General features: G+C 41.1%; 1 protein-coding gene across 2 annotated transcripts; it reads left to right on the top strand.

Moving 5' to 3' along the window:
- Positions 1 to 470: 470 nt before the first annotated feature.
- On the top strand, positions 471 to 19,999 carry LOC144539915 (uncharacterized). 2 transcript variants are annotated; one of them, XM_078286239.1, is made up of 16 exons: positions 471 to 536; positions 2,555 to 2,667; positions 3,274 to 3,430; positions 3,620 to 3,812; positions 3,991 to 4,092; positions 4,924 to 5,025; positions 7,135 to 7,236; positions 9,052 to 9,153; positions 10,156 to 10,257; positions 10,563 to 10,688; positions 10,813 to 10,962; positions 11,157 to 11,279; positions 14,488 to 14,529; positions 15,678 to 15,770; positions 15,878 to 16,009; positions 18,241 to 19,999. In XM_078286239.1, the coding sequence occupies exons 2-16, from the start codon at positions 2,562 to 2,564 to the stop codon at positions 18,256 to 18,258; spliced, it is 1,650 nt and encodes a 549-aa protein (XP_078142365.1). In that variant the 5' UTR covers positions 471 to 536; positions 2,555 to 2,561; the 3' UTR covers positions 18,259 to 19,999. The 2 variants fall into 2 exon arrangements, 1 of the variants encoding a protein (XP_078142365.1); XR_013505152.1 differs by lacking the exons at positions 15,878 to 16,009; positions 18,241 to 19,999 and adding an exon at positions 12,527 to 14,151 and having other exon boundaries at positions 15,678 to 15,766.
- Positions 20,000 to 20,229: the final 230 nt, after the last annotated feature.

Genomic DNA, 20,229 nt, shown 5'->3' with positions numbered 1-20,229 from the left:
TTCAAACGCAAACAAACTGCATCAGCAAAGAGGAACAGTGGTCACAAGTTGAAGCTCACCAACAGGGATAGATGGAAACTTAACAGGATAGCTGCTACATCACAAAACAGCTTCAAAAAAAAAGAGGTGAATCAACCTGTGTGTGTGTGTGTGTGTGTGTGCACTTGTAAATACCACTTCAGGGGGTCTGAGCGGTGGGAGCCCACCAACAGTGGGGGGCCCAAGACCGACGCGGGGCCCTAAAACGCGGGCCCCAGATCGATTTCAATCAAAATGGCCTCAGGAGCTCCCACTGATGCCCCTCTTGCTTTTTTATTGCATGTCCCACATGGTCACAAAAACTTGAAATGTGTGTGCTCACTAGCGCCCCTGGAGCCCGTAAGGTGGCGTAGCACCCCCCACACACACCGGAAGTGTGTGCATACACTTAAGTACTTTGGTGGTGACGTACTTCCGGTTTGGGGCCGGGAGTAGGATTTGCCGCGAATCCAAGAGAAGAAGAGGAAGAAGAAGAAGAAAAAGACTTATATGTGATGGTAAGCTGAGTGTTAAGTTGAATCTGTAAATATTGAACCACATTTACCGTGACAAAATGATATATGCATGGTTTTTTGGTTTATAGTTTGTATCGTTTATATTAGAGACGTAAATTAGGCTACTTTATTACAATAACAATTAGCTACTAACTTTAGGCTAGGCTACTTAGCTACTTGTGGTTAGCTCTAATGCTACCTGCGGGCTAAAAGGCCATTACTTTAACCTAGACCTACGTTACCGCAGCTGCTCTGCTGGCAGTACGTCACCTGGATGAGAGAGAAGAAAAAGACTTATATGTGATGGTAAGCTGAGTGTTAAGTTGAATCTGTAAATATTGAACCACATTTACCGTGACAAAATGATATATGCATGGTTTTTTGGTTTATAGTTTGTATCGTTTATATTAGAGACGTAAATTAGGCTACTTTATTACAATAACAATTAGCTACTAACTTTAGGCTAGGCTACTTAGCTACTTGTGGTTAGCTCTAATGCTACCTGCGGGCTAAAAGGCCATTACTTTAACCTAGACCTACGTTACCGCAGCTGCTCTGCTGGCAGTACGTCACCTGGATGAGAGAGAGGGGGTAACGGGGGAGTGATGCAGCTAATTGTTTGTGAAGCCGGGTCATTAAAACTGGAGTCGGCAGTGTTGGAGAGCTGTCAATATTCAAAGTTTGGGATTTCATAGCACAAAGTGTACTGAATTAATGAACTTCTTCCCGGATATCCTCCAAATTAAAACCCCCACTATACGGAGATTACCATTAACCTTAGTTTGAAACAGGATGTTGATTTAAAGCCTGCAGGTAACTTGATCTCCCTTTCCGGTCGCGACCTTCCACTCTATTCAATTAACAAGCTTCAATAACACTTTAACGGCATTCCGTGTAACTTAAGCAAGATAATCTTTATTTAAAACCACCCTAGAAAGTGAATGTGGCAGCGAGACAGTGCAGAAAAGGCAGGTAGGGTTAATTAACCCAGTAGCTGCTAACGCCAAACAACCATATGGGGAGAGGAGGAGGCGGCGGCCGGTCTGGCTCTTTAACCGAAGGTAGGTGTTTTCACAGGCTGGCCGGGTTAGCCGTCCGGGGTGTGGGGTGTGTGGGGGGGTGAAAGTCAGTGGAGCTGGGTCATAGCGGAGCGTTTGTACGGGGGGATTGTTGTTGTTGATCCGACTCGCGTCAGGAGGAAATAAACCAAGTCGACAACCAGCGTCGTAGTGTTAACTCGGACCGGGGCTTCAGATATTGTTGACATGAATGAAACAACGCTGGCTCTAGCCTCCTTCGTAGTACAGGTGTGATCACTGCTAGTCTGGCAGGCCGGGTTAGCCGGGCTGGGGTGTGTGCATGTGGGGGTGAAAGTCAGTGGAGTTGGATCAGAGCGCAGCGTTTATACGGAGGGATCACGCTGAGCAGCTTACTTTTCTCTCTCTCTCTCTCTCTGAGCATCTTCACCTGACGGAATCAGCTGTTGATGTTGCTGCTGTTGTTGTTGTTGTTGTTATTGCTGCATTCGCCTCGTCAGGAGGAAACCGGACCGGGGCTTAAGATATTGTTGACATGAACACAAAGCTGGCTCGAGCCGCCTCATCTCGTCTCCCGCACGAGACACGGTGATAAAAGAATGATAGCAAACTACAGGTACTGCGGATTTCTCAGGTCCCCCACCTGTTTGATTCAGAGGATGATGAATGAACGGGGTATATGTGGGGAAAAAAATCTCCACTTGAAGCGGCAGCTTTATATCACGCACTGGGCCGATTTTATATTAGGCTTTTATTTTATTAGACTACATAAACTGCAAACTGTCTCAGTGGCTGCTTAGTTTAGTCTGACCTGCTGTTGCTGGTAATATTTTGCAGCTGGTCTTGAACTAGTCTGAACATGCACAATATTAACTTATCTCTGATCATTTTGTGCAGATGTATTTTTTTTGTCTGTCAACAATAGCTTACTGAACAATTCTCTTATGGTGAATGTGGAGTAACGATTAAAAAATGTTTTCCCAGGGCCATCATGTCCAGGAGAAGAAGGATCAGGCCTGCAGATGATGCAAAAACACATATCCTGTCTGGCACTGACAAGCCTGGCCTTTTAGCAAGACATATCAACAGTGACAAAGGTAAGTGGCAGTAGTTTCCTTGACACAACTTATGCATTTCAAAAGCAAACCCATAAAGTGCATACAAAGGACAGTTTAGGGTTCAGGTTATACATATGTGGCTTTTTTGCTTTTGACAGAGAATTTCAATCAGACAGACTGATAGAAATTAGTGTGATATTTTACAGTCCAGGCAAGACAGTGTGCTTTGTTAAAATATTCTACTGAAGTGTCCTGTGAAGTAAACATTAAACATTCGCCGGCCGGCTCTAGATACTTTGAGACATTGCCTGAATTGTTGTTTACCAAGTTGAAAAACCACAACCTGAACTTCTATATCTGAACGTCTCTGAGCTTACCCAACTGTGTAACGGCTCTGACCGGAAGTGACATTTCCTTGGTTGCCAACTCAGTGTAGGTTATATGTGACTGACTGTGATATTCACTGTACTTGCATATCAATGCATACAATAGGGACCTCTTTTAAGAAACTAAAATAACTCTTATTGCTGTCGCCATCAAACTGGGGAAGTGCTGAGCATTGTCTGCAGGCACATTGACTAGACAGCACACAAACCCACTTCACAACAAACTGTAACATGCCTTTACTTTATTATATTCTTGTAGGAAGAGGAGTGTTTGCCACAAACCCCATTGAACCAGGGGACTTTGTCTTGGAGTACAGGGGAAAACTCCTCACACAGGAAGAATGCCAGTCACGATGTTACTCGGACATTGAAAGCACATTCCTCTTTGACTTTGAGTGGCAGAACTGTCACTTTTGGTAAGCATGTAAAGATAGATGTTTTGTATAGATGTATAGCCGCTAGATAAATGAACCCTTGAACAAACTTTTAATAGATGATGAATGAACTAAAGTGCAAATACTCTTGGAAAATTCATTAAAACATATTTCTTCCAATGAAACTATTTAAGATTAAAACACTACTATGATCTTTCTTATACTTTTCAGCCTTGATGCATCTGAAGAAGATGAATCTCTTGGAAGATTAGTCAATGACAGTCACAAAAATCCAAACTGTGTCATGAAAAAAATCATAGTTAACAACAAGCCACATTTGTGCCTATTCGCGATGAAGAAAATAGAAATAGGATCTGAAATTGAGTACAACTATGGTGATTCAAAATGGCCATGGCGCAGCAAGGTGAGTTGGTTGGATTAAGCATGGAGCTTTTTTTTTAAATATTTAAGTGTAAAAAATGTGTGTATTTCTCCGATATTAATCATGTTTTCAGTATTATTCTGAGTATATAAGGAAATGCATGTGATGTTTGACCTGTGTGATGTAATTTAACATCACTAATTGTTAAATTGAATTTCAGGTGGCGGACCCTCAGACTCCTGCAGCAGCAGTAGAGACAGAGACCTGTCCTGTAACCCAGATGTTCCACGAGGAATCAAAGCCAGATGAGACTAACACACAGGTAAAAAAGACATTGTAGACAGTCATCACAACTACTCTGTGGTGACTAGCTTGTGATGCTGTTCTGTCACAAAAATTGGCCAGATGTGAGTGATTCAGGTTCACGTACTGTGCTGAATGTGGCGCTGTGTCCCTCACTGCCTAGCAAGCTGCATGCACAGACCAGAAGACTTGATTCACGTTCAGTAACCGTACTGCTAAACTTATCACATCTGTGTAGCATCATGTTAAGTGAATGTACTGTGCACACAAGACTCATGTTCACCATGTAGTAATATTTGCTGGTTCTCCCACAAATGTCTGTGTACTGATATGTGGACGCACCGTCCCTCTTTTTTTTCTCTTTTTTTGCAATCATGTCCCTCATTAAGTGCAGTGAACGTGTTACAGAGTGTATCTGAACCTCAGGGCTGAATCATGACCTAGTGATGGATTGTTTGTCGGTGTATCAGTTCAGGAAGTTAGAGAATAATGCTCTTTGCAGTCAGGGCTCCATAAGCACAGAGTGATTCAGTGAACAAATCTTTTGAACGACTCATTTTAATGGACTGATTCTACTGATTCAGTACAGTCAAACGAACTGCTGATCCCATCACTACGGTGACTAGTATATGATATTGTTCTGTTACCAACATGGGCCAATGTTCACTTTGTTTTAATGCAGTCATGAATGGTGTGATAGCCAGTTAGTGTCACACAGGTTTCCAGTCATGTCCTTATGTTTGAGAATCTATTTTACTTTTAGGTAACATTGTTAGCTGTGAATGTCTCCACATACAGCTATGACTTCATTCAGCTCTAAGTGTCTTCTTGTCTGGCATCTAAATTTCAGGTGGCGGACCCTCAGACTCCTGCAGCAGCAGTAGAGACAGAGACCTGTCCTGTAACCCAGATGTTCCACGAGGAATCAAAGCCAGATGAGACTAACACACAGGTAAAAAATACATTGTAGACAGTCATCACAACTACTCTGTGGTGACTAGCTTGTGATGCTGTTCTGTCAACAAAATTGGCCAGATGTGAGTGATTCAGGTTCACGTACTGTGCTGAATGTGGCGCTGTGTCCCTCACTGCCTAGCAAGCTGCATGCACAGACCAGAAGACTTGATTCACGTTCAGTAACCGTACTGCTAAACTTATCACATCTGTGTAGCATCATGTTAAGTGAATGTACTGTGCACACAAGACTCATGTTCACCATGTAGTAATATTTGCTGGTTCTCCCACAAATGTCTGTGTACTGATATGTGGACGCACCGTCCCTCTTTTTTTTTTTTAAAGACATATTTAAGTGTCAAAAATGAAAAAGAGACTCTCCACACACTTAGATCGATGCAGTTTCACTTTATTAAAAGCTAAGCTTTCGGTCTCACATGACCTTCATCAGAGCATACACTGAGACAATGGGCAGGCAGGTAGAAAAAGACACACACTCCTAATTTCATCAGTGATACACCTGTGTGCACCCTGGTGGTGGAAGCTCCACCTCTTGGGAAATGTAGTTCTGGGGCATACAAATGGCAGCCATCTCATAGGGTCAAAGCACAGGGTGAAGCACAGTCAATTTGTTACTTTGAACAATCAAAGAGAAACACAAATACAATCATGAAACATCTCCTGATTAAATAACACACTCAAAACAGGAAAAATTGGCTCTGGGAGGTGTTGACCTTCATCAACAGAGATACCCAAATAGAAAAGAAGAGAGAAAACCAGTACATTAAATTGAATGAAGAGCTATGAATGGGTATCAGGCAAAAAAACATCATAAACCATAGTCTCTATATTCTAAATGAATGTCTAGGATTATAACAAAACATGCATATCGAAATCCTCATTCAGGCCCATTGGTTGAAGTGTGTCTAGAGTATCTATCAGAATAGCTCCCGTTGGCATAATCTTCTGTCAACATCTCCTCCTATTGACAATACAATGTACTCAATGCCCTGAAATCGCAGAGAGGAGATAGGATGTCAGAATTCACTAATGTGGCGAGCTACAGGGTAGTTCACATCATTGCGTCTGATGGAGCTCTTGTGCTCGCTGATCCTCTGTTTTAGACTGCGTGTAGTTTTACCTATGTAGGTCTTATCACAGGGGCATTTTAATAAATAGATCACAAAAGTTTTCCTGTAAGAGGCTTTATCACATGCAGTACAGAAAATGTGATCTATTTATTAAAATGCCCATTGCACATTGTATTATCAAGAGGAGGAGATGTGGACAGAAGATTATGCCAACGGGAGCTATTCTGATAGATACTCTAGACACACTTCAACCAATGGGCCTGAATGAGGATTTCGATATGCATGTTTTGTTATAATCCTAGACATTCATTTAGAATATAGAGACTATGGTTTATGATGGTTTTTTGCCTGATACCCATTCATAGCTCTTCATTCAATTTAATGTACTGGTTTTCTCTCTTCTTTTCTATTTGGGTATCTCTGTTGATGAAGGTCAACACCTCCCAGAGCCAATTTTTCCTGTTTTGAGTGTGTTTAATCAGGAGATGTTTCATGATTGTATTTGTGTTTCTCTTTGATTGTTCAAAGTAACAAATTGACTGTGCTTCACCCTGTGCTTTGACCCTATGAGATGGCTGCCATTTGTATGCCCCAGAACTACATTTCCCAAGAGGTGGAGCTTCCACCACCAGGGTGCACACAGGTGTATCACTGATGAAATTAGGAGTGTGTGTCTTTTTCTACCTGCCTGCCCATTGTCTCAGTGTATGCTCTGATGAAGGTCATGTGAGACCGAAAGCTTAGCTTTTAATAAAGTGAAACTGCATCGATCTAAGTGTGTGGAGAGTCTCTTTTTCATTTTTGACATTGTTTATGTCTCCAGCACCTTAGCTAAGAACCAGCCGGGTGAAGCGGCAGCCCTCTTTTTGCAGACATATTTAAGTGTAAAAAATGTTCGTATTTCTCCAATATTAATCATGTTTCCAGTATTATTCTGAGTGTATCTAAGGAAATGCATGTGATGTTTGATATGTGTGATGTGGTTTAACATGACTAATTGTTTAATTGAATTTTAGGTGGCCGACCCTCAGACTCCTGCAGCAGCAGTAGAGACAGAGACCTGTCCTGTAACCCAGATGTTCCACGAGGAATCAAAGCCAGATGAGACTAACACACAGGTAAAAAAAAAAGACATTGTAGACAGTCATCACAACTAATCTGTGGTGACTAGCATGTGATGCTGTTCTGTCACCAAAATGGGCCAATGTCCACTTTGCTTTGATGCAGTCATTATTACTTGTTAGGTGGTATGATAACAGCCAGCTAATGTCACACATTTCAAGTCATGTCCTTGTGGGGTCATTTCATGTCACAAACACTCTTGATGGGGGAGGGGAACATAACACACTTGTATGTTTCTAGTCTCACCCATATGGGGCCCCTCCGTTTGGTTCTCACTGTTGGTGTTTTTATGTTCCTGTGACAACAACTGGCATTATCTTAAGTTTGATTTTAACAGTCATAATTGTACACTCTGTGAGCTGTTGCGTGTCTTAAAGTGATATTTCAAATGTGAGGCACTGCAAATCTTTGTAATGGCTCATAAGAGTTGCTGATACCTCAGAAAAACGATGCTGTAGTCAGAAAGACTAAGCCAAAATGGGCCATCAATGTTCATATTGCTTTAAAGTAGTCGTTATTACTCATTGGATGGTATGATAACAGCCAGCTAATGTCACACATTTCAAGTCATGTCCTTGTGGGGTCATTTCATGTCACAAACACTCTTGATGGGCGAGGGGAACTTAACACACTTGTATGTTTCTAGTCTCACCCATATGGGGCCCCTCCGTTTGGTTCTCACTGTTGGTGTTTTTATGTTCCTGTGACAACAACTGGCATTATGTTAAGTTTGATTTTAACAGTCATAATTGTACACTCTGTGAGCTGTTGCGTGTCTTAAAGTTATATTTCAAATGTGAGGCACTGCAAATCTTTGTAATGGCTCATAAGAGTTGCTGATACCTCAGAAAAACGATGCTGTAGTCAGAAAGACTAAGCCAAAATGGGCCATCAATGTTCATATTGCTTTAAAGTAGTCGTTATTACTCATTGGATGGTATGATAACAGCCAGCTAATGTCACACATTTCAAGTCATGTCCTTGTGGGGTCATTTCATGTCACAAACACTCTTGATGGGCGAGGGGAACTTAACACACTTGTATGTTTCTAGTCTCACCCATATGGGGCCCCTCCGTTTGGTTCTCACTGTTGGTGTTTTTATGTTCCTGTGACAACAACTGGCATTATGTTAAGTTTGATTTTAACAGTCATAATTGTACACTGTGTGAGCTGTTGCGTGTCTTAAAGTTATATTTCAAATGTGAGGCACTGCAAATCTTTGTAATGGCTCATAAGAGTTGCTGATACCTCAGAAAAACGATGCTGTAGTCAGAAAGACTAAGCCAAAATGGGCCATCAATGTTCATATTGCTTTAAAGTAGTCGTTATTACTCATTGGATGGTATGATAACAGCCAGCTAATGTCACACATTTCAAGTCATGTCCTTGTGGGGTCATTTCATGTCACAAACACTCTTGATGGGCGAGGGGAACTTAACACACTTGTATGTTTCTAGTCTCACCCATATGGGGCCCCTCCGTTTGGTTCTCACTGTTGGTGTTTTTATGTTCCTGTGACAACACCTGGCATTATCTCAACGTTGATTTTAACAGTCATAATTGTACACTGTGTGAGCTCTTGCGTGTTTTAAAGTGATATTTCAAATGTGAGGCACTGCAAATCTTTGTAACGGCTCATAAGAGTTGCTGATATCTCAGAAAAACGATGCTGTGACCTCAGTCTTATAGTTCTGTGCTGTTTGAGAATCTGTTTTACTTTTAGGTAACATTGTTAGCTGTGAATGTCTCCACATACAGCTATGACTTCATTCAGCTCTAAGTGTCTTCTTGTCTGGCATCTAAATTTCAGGTGGTGGACCCTCAGACTCCTGCAGCAGCAGTAGAGACAGAGACCTGTCCTGTAACCCAGATGTTCCACGAGGAATCAAAGCCAGATGAGACTAACACACAGGTAAAAAAAAAAGACATTGTAGACAGTCATCACAACTAATCTGTGGTGACTAGCATGTGATGCTGTTCTGTCACCAAAATGGCCAATGTCCACTTTGCTTTGATGCAGTCATTATTACTTGTTAGGTGGTATGATAACAGCCAGCTAATGTCACACATTTCAAGTCATGTCCTTGTGGGGTCATTTCATGTCACAAACACTCTTGATGGGGGAGGGGAACATAACACACTTGTATGTTTCTAGTCTCACCCATATGGGGCCCCTCCGTTTGGTTCTCACTGTTGGTGTTTTTATGTTCCTGTGACAACAACTGGCATTATCTTAAGTTTGATTTTAACAGTCATAATTGTACACTGTGTGAGCTGTTGCGTGTCTTAAAGTGATATTTCAAATGTGAGGCACTGCAAATCTTTGTAATGGCTCATAAGAGTTGCTGATACCTCAGAAAAACGATGCTGTAGTCAGAAAGACTAAGCCAAAATGGGCCATCAATGTTCATATTGCTTTAAAGTAGTCGTTATTACTCATTGGATGGTATGATAACAGCCAGCTAATGTCACACATTTCAAGTCATGTCCTTGTGGGGTCATTTCATGTCACAAACACTCTTGATGGGCGAGGGGAACTTAACACACTTGTATGTTTCTAGTCTCACCCATATGGGGCCCCTCCGTTTGGTTCTCACTGTTGGTGTTTTTATGTTCCTGTGACAACACCTGGCATTATCTCAACGTTGATTTTAACAGTCATAATTGTACACTGTGTGAGCTCTTGCGTGTTTTAAAGTGATATTTCAAATGTGAGGCACTGCAAATCTTTGTAATGGCTCATAAGAGTTGCTGATATCTCAGAAAAACGATGCTGTGACCTCAGTCTTATAGTTCTGTGCCGTTTGAGAATCTATTTTACTTTTAGGTAACATTGTTAGCTATGAATGTCTCCACATACAGCTATGACTTCATTCAGCTCTAAGTGTCTTCTTGTCTGGCATCTAAATTTCAGGTGGTGGACCCTCAGACTCCTGCAGCAGCAGTAGAGACGGAGACCTGTCCTGTAACCCAGATGTTCCACGAGGAATCAAAGCCAGATGAGACTAACACACAGGTAAAAAAAAAAAAGACATTGTAGACAGTCATCACAACTAATCTGTGGTGACTAGCTTGTGATGCTGTTCGGTCACCAAAATGGGCCAATGTCCACTTTGCTTTTTATGTTCCTTTGGCATCACTTGGCATTATCTCAACTTTGATTTTAACAGTCATAATTGTACACTGTGTGAGCTGTTGCGTGTTTTAAAGTGATATTTCAAATGTGAGACAGTTGGCAGATTGGCAGATTCCACCTGTCTGTTAAAGTTAACAGACTGTTAACTGTTAAAGTTAACAGATTTTCCTGTTTTTCATATTTAGGTTTTTCAAGCCCAAAGGTTTTCGCTCGTTGCTTATTCAGATAGTGATGAAACTGATGAGGACTGTATGGAGAACAAAACGTCCACTCCACACCGTGATGGAAGGAAGAAAACAGATGACATTTTGGTATGCCATTCATGAAATCCATTCATTTTTTAGTCAAGTAATTGTATAAACCTTGCTGTTATTGGTTTTATGTGCATTTGTGGATGAATATATGCACGTCTTGACATACCTTTTGTTTTTTCAGATGGATAGTGGGCCGGATGTGTCTGATCATTTGTATGATACCGATGAATCTATTGTGGAAGACACCTGTGATAAGGCTTCTCCAAACCATTCCAACGAGCAATCAGATGATGAACTTGTTCCACCACTGAGACGCACAAAAAGCATTCTGGTGAGGTCTTAAAAGTTATGAGTAAGTTACAGTATGGGTACTTTTAGTTGATGAGCCCTTTTCCCCAATTTCGTTGTTGTGGAAATGACAATAAATGTATCCGTCGATCCGTCTGCCTGTCCATCCATCTGCCATTTGTTTTTCTACCGTGTCAACAAAAAGGGAAAATAATCTCCATGTCTTCCTCTTTGCAGATGGATAGAGTATATGATTTTGCTGGCTGTCTCTACGACTCAAGTGATGACAGCACACAAGGCACTTTCATTTCCGAGCCTAAAAGGAATTCACAGAGGCCAAGAAGAATCTCTTGCCATCCCGTAAGCCTTTTTTTGATTCTTTTATGTGTTTTCATGACTGTGAACATGTCTGGTATTCTTGCTAGTGGACCTGATACTGACTCAATTTTATTGTATATATATATATGACATATTTAGATTGTTTTGAAGGTTTTTACTAGGGATGGGCATGATTACTTAGGTGAGAGAAAGATAGAGAGAGAAAGAGAGAGAAAACTGACATAAGCTTGTGGTGTGAGGACAGGGAATGAACTTCATTTTGCGGGCAATGTCTCATTTTTTGTATGAACAATTGAACATGAAGTTGCTGTTTCACCAGCTGTAGGCTGTGTCCTCTCACTTGTTATAATTTTAGCCACTGGTGTTATGCCGTCTTCTGCCTGCTAACACATGCAATATCTTCTTGTCTGCCTGGAAACACTGGCGAAACCACTGTTAACAGTCAGACAAGGACCTAACAGATTTAATTTTATGGTAAAAAAAAATGCCAGTATTTGTTCATTATGTAATGTGATTAATTGAATATAAAAGGAAATGGAAGCGCCATTCCCAGTTTTTAGTCAAATGTTTTGTCCAACATAAATTAACAGTATGTGTTTTCATTCATAAATTTATTTACACATTCAAAGTATACTCAGATTTTTGATACTTAATGTTTCAAAATGAGTGATTGACACATGATTTTGTTGTTGTTGTTTTTGAAAGATTCAGATGAACGTTGTGGAATCAGATGACTCAGACATAGATAGTCAAGATGAGTACATTCCATGTCCCATTGACGAAAGCACAGAGAGTGATAGCAGTTTGGAATTAACCCTGGAAGATGGAAAAAAGAAAAAATCAGCATATAGTAGAAGAACATCTTCCAGTCAGAGCAAGTTTAAGCCCAGGGACAGTGGAAGTGAGTCCTCAAATCAGAGAAGAAGCAAGGCATCCAGTCAGAGCAAGTTTAAGCCCAGGGAGAGTGGAAGTGGGTCATCAAGTCAGAGAAACAAGTTTTCTGGTCAGAACACAAGTGAGTCTTCCAGTCAGAGCTCGCTTGAGCTTAGCCAGAAGAGAACCTTTGAAAGATGTCAAGCCCCCACACAAAAATTTCCAAATCGCAGAGCTGATGGGAATGAAAAGAAAATAGTGTCAACATATTCACAAAAGGATGCGAGTGTTTCAGTGCCCCTGGAAGAAGAACAGTCCATCTATGTCAGTCCAGTTTTAAAGAAGGGGAATGGATCCAGAAGCTATAATAAGAAACATTTCTGCTTTTATTGCAGAAAGTTTGTCCAGAAAATGTCAAGACACTTGTGGCGTAAGCACCAAGATGAAACAGAGGTTGCAAAAGCACGGAGCTTGCCAAAGAACTCAAAAGAACGAAGACTGCAGTTAGACTATATACGAAATAAAGGCAACTTTGAGCACAACAGTGATGTTCTGGAGACACGAAAAGGCAATCTCATACCATGGAAGCAACCACAGAAAAAATCTGAAGGACAGCAATTTACCCATTGTATTCACTGCTATGGCTTGTTCTCCAGAAGAGCGATGTGGCGTCACTTTCAGGTGTGCAGCTTCAAACCTGAGGATACCAAACCAGGCAAAAAAAGAGTTCAAGCATTGTGTGCTTTCGCTGAACCTGCTCCACCTGGCTTTAACGATGCTTATTGGAAGTTCTTAAGTGTTATGAACCAAGACAGGATTGCAGTTGTTATTAAAGAAGACCGCTGCCTTCTTGAGTATGGTTACAGACTGTTCAAAAAGAATGAGAAGATTGTCAGTCAACATCAGTATATACGACAGAAACTGAGAGAGCTTGGCAGGTTTTTATTGGAAGCAAGAAAAGTTACACATGTGAAGACCATTCAAGAACTCATAAAACCTGAACAGTACACTCAGGTTGTCTCTGCTGCTAAGAGCCTGTCTGGATTCAGTGAGCAAACTGGTAAATACCAACGTCCATCTCTTGCGCGCAAGGTTGGCCATAGCTTACATTCTTTGGCCATGTTCATCAAGTCTGAAGGCCTGAAAAAGAAAGATAAACAAGCTACTCAAGATGCTGAGGATTTTGCTCAACTTTATCAAGAAAGTTGGAGGTTTGATATCGCGAGCCAAGCATTAACTCAGCTAGACCAGAGCAAATGGAATGCTCCACAACTCCTACCTTTCACACAAGATATCCAAAAGCTTCATTGTCATCTAGCTGAGAAACAGCAGCAACATTTGAATGATCTACAAGAACACCCATCACCATCAAACTGGAAGGAGCTTGCAAAAGTGACCCTGACACAAGTTGTATTGTTTAACCGGCGGAGAGGAGGGGAAGTGTCCAGGATGCTCCTGTCTTCGTACCTGTCAAAGGACACATCAGACACACATGGAGATGTAAGCTTGGCTCTTACACCACTTGAACAGAAGCTGTGTAAACATTTTGTAAGGATTACAATTGTTGGCAAGAGAGGAAGAAAGGTACCAGTTCTTTTGACCCCACTCATGAGAGAGTCACTCGATGCTCTAACCAAGAAGAGACAAGAATGCGGGGTGCTGTGTGAAAATGTGTATCTGTTTGCATTACCATGCTCTGTCCATTACCTAAGGGCCTCTGACTGCATAAGGCAGTTTGTAGGAGAATGTGACCACATCAAAAATCCTGAAGCATTAACATCAACAAAACTGAGAAAACATATCGCCACCCTCTCAACTGTGTTGAACCTCAAGACCACGGAACTCGATCAGTTGGCAGACTTTCTTGGGCATAATATCGCTGTCCACCGGAAGCACTACCGCCTTCCAGAGGGCACCCTCCAATTGGCCAAAATCAGCAAAGTACTACTGGCCATGGAGCAGGGACGCCTAGGAGAATTGAAAGGAAAAAGTCTGGATGAAATTCAAGTTGACGTGAATGGTACTAAGTGTCATTACTTTTAAAAGTACAATATATGACATTTATTCTTAAGCATCCAGTAAGCAAATATTTACCCTGTAAAACATATTGGAATAGTGGTGATTGGATGAGAATGACTGTTGCTCTCACATAGACACAAACATACAGATAGAAAAGTAAGTTTTATTGATCTGTATTGTATTTTGACTGTATCTACCTCAGTAGTTATTGAAACAGTATGATCAGTCAAGCAATTGTCTGCAGTTTTTACAGTATGTATAGTCTTAATTGGCAGATTGCCCACAGTTTCAGCTTTCCAACTCAATAAAAATAATATTATATCTATTAACATTTTAGAGACCATTGGCATGGAGGGGCCTTCAGAAGAGGACATCGAAGGTATGTGATAAATTGGTTATAAACTAGCCATCATTGGTCATTAATATATATATGAGCTTTGCATTTGGATTTTGTTAACACCGTTGAAAGCCTGCAGGTTTCCCTGACTGGTAATGTCCTGACCTTGTGTTAAGACAAGGATACAATATCACTTTGTCTCCAGGATTGAGGGCACAAGTCTGATTCAGCAAGATGGGGGTCTGGGATTGAAATCTACTATATGATTGTCAAAGTACAGTGACAATATTACATTTCTCTTAACTGTCATTCATCTGTAAAACCAAGCTCACAACAAAGATTCAGGACAAGACAAAATCATTATAAAATGTTGCAGGGCAAAGGTTTAGCAGTGTGAATAGGCCATTTGCAGAACATCTGCAGCCGTTTCAAATATTTTATAAAGATAAGCCCTGGCGTGTGGTGGCTTTCTCAGGTAGGCAGAGCCAAAGACTCAACTGTACATGGAGAAATCACTCATTCAGAATGTGTAATTAAGGTTTTTCATATACCATCCATGCTAAAAGAAACAATTTTATGATTGTGTGCTGCCTTTTGTCCTAGTTCACAGTCTCCCCTGGACATCTTGCTGCTCTCTACCTGGACATCTTCAGCTTTACTGCATTGAAAACATTAATAAATATGGTAGCTGTGGAAAACTCCATCAAATGCTTAAGAATTATGTTAAATTGTAAATATGTAAACTAAATAAATTAAGTCTTAATAGACCAGGCTAAAATCATAATTTGTAAGAGCAGTGAGACAGAGCAGTGAGACAGACCAGGCTGCAGGCAGTGGTTGGTGCAGGGAGAGTGTGAGAGCGTGAGACACAAATATAAGAAGAGACTGTAAACAGCTGCTCCACAGTTCACTACTGTGGCTGGGGCAATAAGATGACCAGCTGTTTGAAGAACCCCTTTGACTCAGTTCAGTCAGACAACTGTGGATTATTTTAATGTATTTTATTAGTTATGAATAATTATTATAACAGACTCTGTCTCGATATTCATTCTCTGATCTGCCTGACGGGTATTTCAATGTCATTTCGGTTAATATCATTATCAATCTAGCTTTACTGACTACTTATATTTAAGTTTATTAAAGTTTGTATGTCTCTCTTGCATGTTTGAATGAGCCTTTTCTGTGTCCAGGTGAAGAGGGGTCGGACGATGACGTCAGCATTTCATCCATACACGAATGTACCTCCACATCACAAGTCCAAGACCAGACAGGGTCTGCAACAGGTGAGCCTGAACAATTAGATTATTTTATAAAATAAAATAATTTCTCTTCTGACTGTTTCTTCAATTTTTTGTCATTCATTATTTATTAAAGTTCTTTCTGTGCCTAGATGTCAGTCAACCAGATGAGGTCAGCATGCCAAGAGAAGAGGAGTCAGAAGATGAGGTCAGCTTGTCATCCCCTCAAGAATGTACCTCCACATCACAAGTCCATAAACAGAGTGTGTCTGCAAAAAAAAGAGGTAAGCTCTGGGGCTTGGATTCTCTTTTGGGCCACTGCCCAAAAGTTCACTACTTTGCTTTTAATGAAAATGTTACCTGTTTTATACTGGCCTCAGCCATGTACAATCGCTAAAACACAGACGACCAGTGAGTAAAGAGTCAAAAAGCAACAGAACAATCACTGGTGCCTGAACAGTATCCTATAACTTCATTAACGCAGCTCAAACCAACTGGGTGCCTCAGCACGGAAACCAAGCTTTGATAAATACACCGGATCTGCACTGGTCCAGTATCCTCCCGTATTTTAGCTGGTCGCTACCGGTGCTTAAAAAAAAAAAAAACACTTGTCACAGTGGAGCTGAGAACAGCGGAGTTTCCTCTGCTGTGATGTGGTCAAGGCATTTCATTTTTATAAACAACCTCAGAGCTGTCTGTCTTCAGACTGTCCTGACCTGTCCCTGACAACATAGAGCTACCTGTGTGATTGCTTACTAGAGCTGTTAAAATTTCTCCCAAATCACGTTGAATATTCGCCTGGTGCAAGCAGCCTCTCTCCAGCGCTGGAGGTTTGCACAGAACTGCTAATAGTGGTGATGCCTGTACCAGCGATCAGCCAAGAGGAGCAGGTTGTTCTAATGGAGAGAGCATGAATGAGCATGGACGCTTGATCATAGCCTGAAGCATCATGAAAATACAAGAGAGCTGCTTATAATATCTGACAGCTCTACATTGAGCTACATTTAAAGGGACAGTATGGGACTTTATTGGCTTTTTATTGACAAAAATCAAATATCGCTTTCATAAAGTAGACTTTGTGTGTTTCAATCAGCTGTTTCACTGAGTTTACTGCTCAGACAAGTGATGAAGCCATCCCTTGTTTTAGCACAGAGCCAAATGGAGACCATTATGAACCTAATGTGATGCTGAACTGCGTCAAGATGGCGTTAAAATGGGCAGACACACAAAGAGAGAGGAGGGACAGGGAAGCGTGAGCCTGTCTCACCTGGTGCAGCGACCCAGTTCATCCCACCTGACAGTGCCTTTGCTCCGTATCAATCCCTCCTCTCACTCTCTCTCCCTCCTCTCCTGTCTCTCTTGCATGACGCGCATCAATGTCGCCCGCGATTGTTTTTCCTTTTTTTCACGGCACCGTAGTCTACTTGCTACAAACTTTAACATCCCATAATATCAGGACAATATTTTTTTACCGTTATAAAATAGCAAGCCTACACAGCAGCCACGTCCCCTGTGCTCCGGCTCAGCTGACCGCTGTTCAGATGGCGGTTATAGATCTTCACATGTTGAACTATTTTAAACAAAGTGCAGCCAAACACCAGGCTGAAGAGAGAGCGAGGCTCCTGACAGCTGCAGGTGAGCCACAGGTGAGCTGCAGAGTGGCGCTGTTCGTTTTTTCTTTATTTTTTTCCAGCACCAACGTCCGGTGCAGGTCATACACGCTGTCTGTGTATGTTTGTAGGTCTGATCTTCCACCATGAACTGAACTGCGCTGCAACGATCACCTACTTCTTTTAGGCCTACCTAACAGTCTATGGCTCTAGTCTGGCGAAGTTCAGCATCACATCACTGGACTTTCAAAGTAAACGTGATGCCAGCTGTAAATGAGTTAAATAGTGGAACAGCTGCACTTTTACAGCCGATTTTAGGATGAAACTCTAAACATAACCTAAGCATAAATTACCATGGTGATCTAGCCAGGGAAAAGGATCATGAGGCAAGATTTATGAAAAAATAGAAATGCATTTTAAGTTTTCTAATAATAATGGGACATGAAGCATTCAAAACCAAAAAGAATGAGCCATCTAGCATATCTCTCTGTTGCCTTGAACAGGCTGTGTGCTGCAAAATGCGCTGCAATTCTGGGTCCAAATTTCCCGTGCTGACGTCAAATTACACTGCATGCATGACACGTCCTCGACGGCTTGGCTTTCCACCGCTTGGTACCAGCGGCTGTGGGTGGATGTCTTGCAGCGAATACTACTTGGTTATATGAGCAGCGAGTAGAGAAATAACATCACATTTTAATATTTTTTCATACGTACTGTGGTCCATGAATGCACCATTCTCCAGTAATTACAGAATGAATGTGAAGCTCAGGGTTGAATCATGAACTTAATGATGGATCGATTATCTGTTTATCAGTTCAGGGAGTCCTGTAATGTGCTATGCAGTCAGGGCTCCTGCTATGAAATTGTCAGTTTAATCAAAATGTAATCTTTTTCTGCCTTCTTAGGTAAAAAAGCTGCTGTAAAACGTTGGACACCCGAGGAAATTTCTGCTGTAGAAAAACACCTGAAGAGGTTTTTGGTGAGGCAAGAAGTTCCAGGTAAAGCCGACTGTGAGCGCTGCATTTCTGCAGAACCTAAAGCGCTGCAACAAAGAGACTGGAAAGCAGTCAAATATTTCCTCAAAAATAGAATAACTGCCATGAGAAGAAAATTAGAATGAAAGCAGTGGACTGATCAGAAGTATGGACACCTCCGTTTCCCTCTCTGTCTGTCTTCTATGGAGGAGTCTTCATACAAGCCCAATTCAAAACAGAGTTGTACAGTAATATCAACTCATGTCACATAAATATGACTTGTCAGCCTGTTTACAAAGTCTTGGCTAAATCACTCAAAATGAAAAATTCAATTCAATGAAAAATTGATTCATTAGTTTTATTGTAAGTTGGCTGACTTTCCTTTTCTTTTGGCATAAGTTTAATGCCAACACTTCTTTGTTCAAAGCGGAAATAGGCTGTAAGTTGAAGTAGCTGCTGTGGTTCTAGCAGTTGACAACACATTAAACAAATACATGCTTTACCTCAGTTATACTGTTGTCAGATAAAAGTTATGTTTGTTCATTAATTTTGCAGTCTGTAACACTGTACTACACTGTTATGATATTCCTAATGCAAATTATGTTGCAAATTAAACATTTCCAGTAAGGGATTAGGTAACCAACTATTCACCTTAAGGGATAGTTCACCCAAAATTCAAATTGCACTCATCTACTCACTCTCATGTCCACTAAGAGCTGGGAGAAGTTTCAGAGTTATCCGTGGCTTCTCTGAGTTACAGGGGGTCTCGGTGTAGCAGTGCATGTCCATCCAAATACCTCCATGTTACTCGTACGTAATGTCCGTCTTATTGAAGCCCCAAAATGAGATTTTTTCTAGTCTATATTTCAAGCTTGTTTGTAGTGGAAGTTCCCAGCACTTCCTGGTCTGTCCAAATCTTTCGAGATGTGCGCATAATTTGCACTGATGTCGGTTCACGAGATTTGGACGGACCAGGAAGAGAAGTGCTGGGAGCTTCCACTACAAACAAGCTTGAAATATAGACCTATTAATTTTTTTACATAATTTTTTTAACGGAATTTCTCGTTTCAGGGTTTCAATACAAGACGGACATTACATATGAGCTGTATGGAGGTATTTGGATGTTTTTTCGTGTGTCTTTTTGTTATGAAAAAAGTGGGATCCATTTGCAATCGTTATATGGACATACACTGCTGCACTGAGACCACCTTTAACTCAGAGAAGCCACAGATAACTCTGAAATTTCTGCCAGCCCTTAGTTGACATGAGGGTGAGCAGATAATGAGTGCAATTTGAATTTTGGGTGAACTATCCCTTTAAAATAGCAGCTGTAAAATGATTGGGTATACCCAATGGTATACTGACTGTACCGACAGACTGGCAACTTCAGCCATTGCACAGAGCTGCCATGGTTAACATGAAGCCAGCTAGATACTGTAGCTACATGACAAAGATCCAAATTGCTAGTACAGTCAGGATTATTCAATTAGATTCAAAATTGTGATTCAAGTGAATGGGTTTTAACATAAGTTTATAAACTTATGTTAAAACTATAGTTTCCAAATAACACACTTCTATAAGTTATCTTTAATGTAGTACACTGTGTGTCATGTACTCGCATTATCAACGTGTAATATGTAGTCTGTTCACTGACATGTTTTGATAAATAAATACATGGGCCTTCAGGATATCTTCTTGTTGTTTGTTTATTTGCATTGTAATGCACGGTGAATCAGCACTGATTTGATTTCACAATTTCGCCAAAATAAGACATAGACAATTATGCTAGTGTAGTGGGTCTGGAATAGCCACATATAGTGATGCCGCCTGAGTGGCTCATGCTGCCGGACCAGAGACCCCTAGCTCTGGCGCCGGTAACACTATTCAGCTAACTTTATGCAACGTGAAGAATGCTTACAG

This window comes from Centroberyx gerrardi, chromosome 10 (assembly GCF_048128805.1).
Source record: "Centroberyx gerrardi isolate f3 chromosome 10, fCenGer3.hap1.cur.20231027, whole genome shotgun sequence".
In the NCBI taxonomy this organism is placed as follows: domain Eukaryota; kingdom Metazoa; phylum Chordata; class Actinopteri; order Beryciformes; family Berycidae; genus Centroberyx; species Centroberyx gerrardi.
The sequence above is the reverse complement of the archived record's forward strand: the minus strand, read 5'-3'. Positions and strand labels throughout refer to the sequence as shown.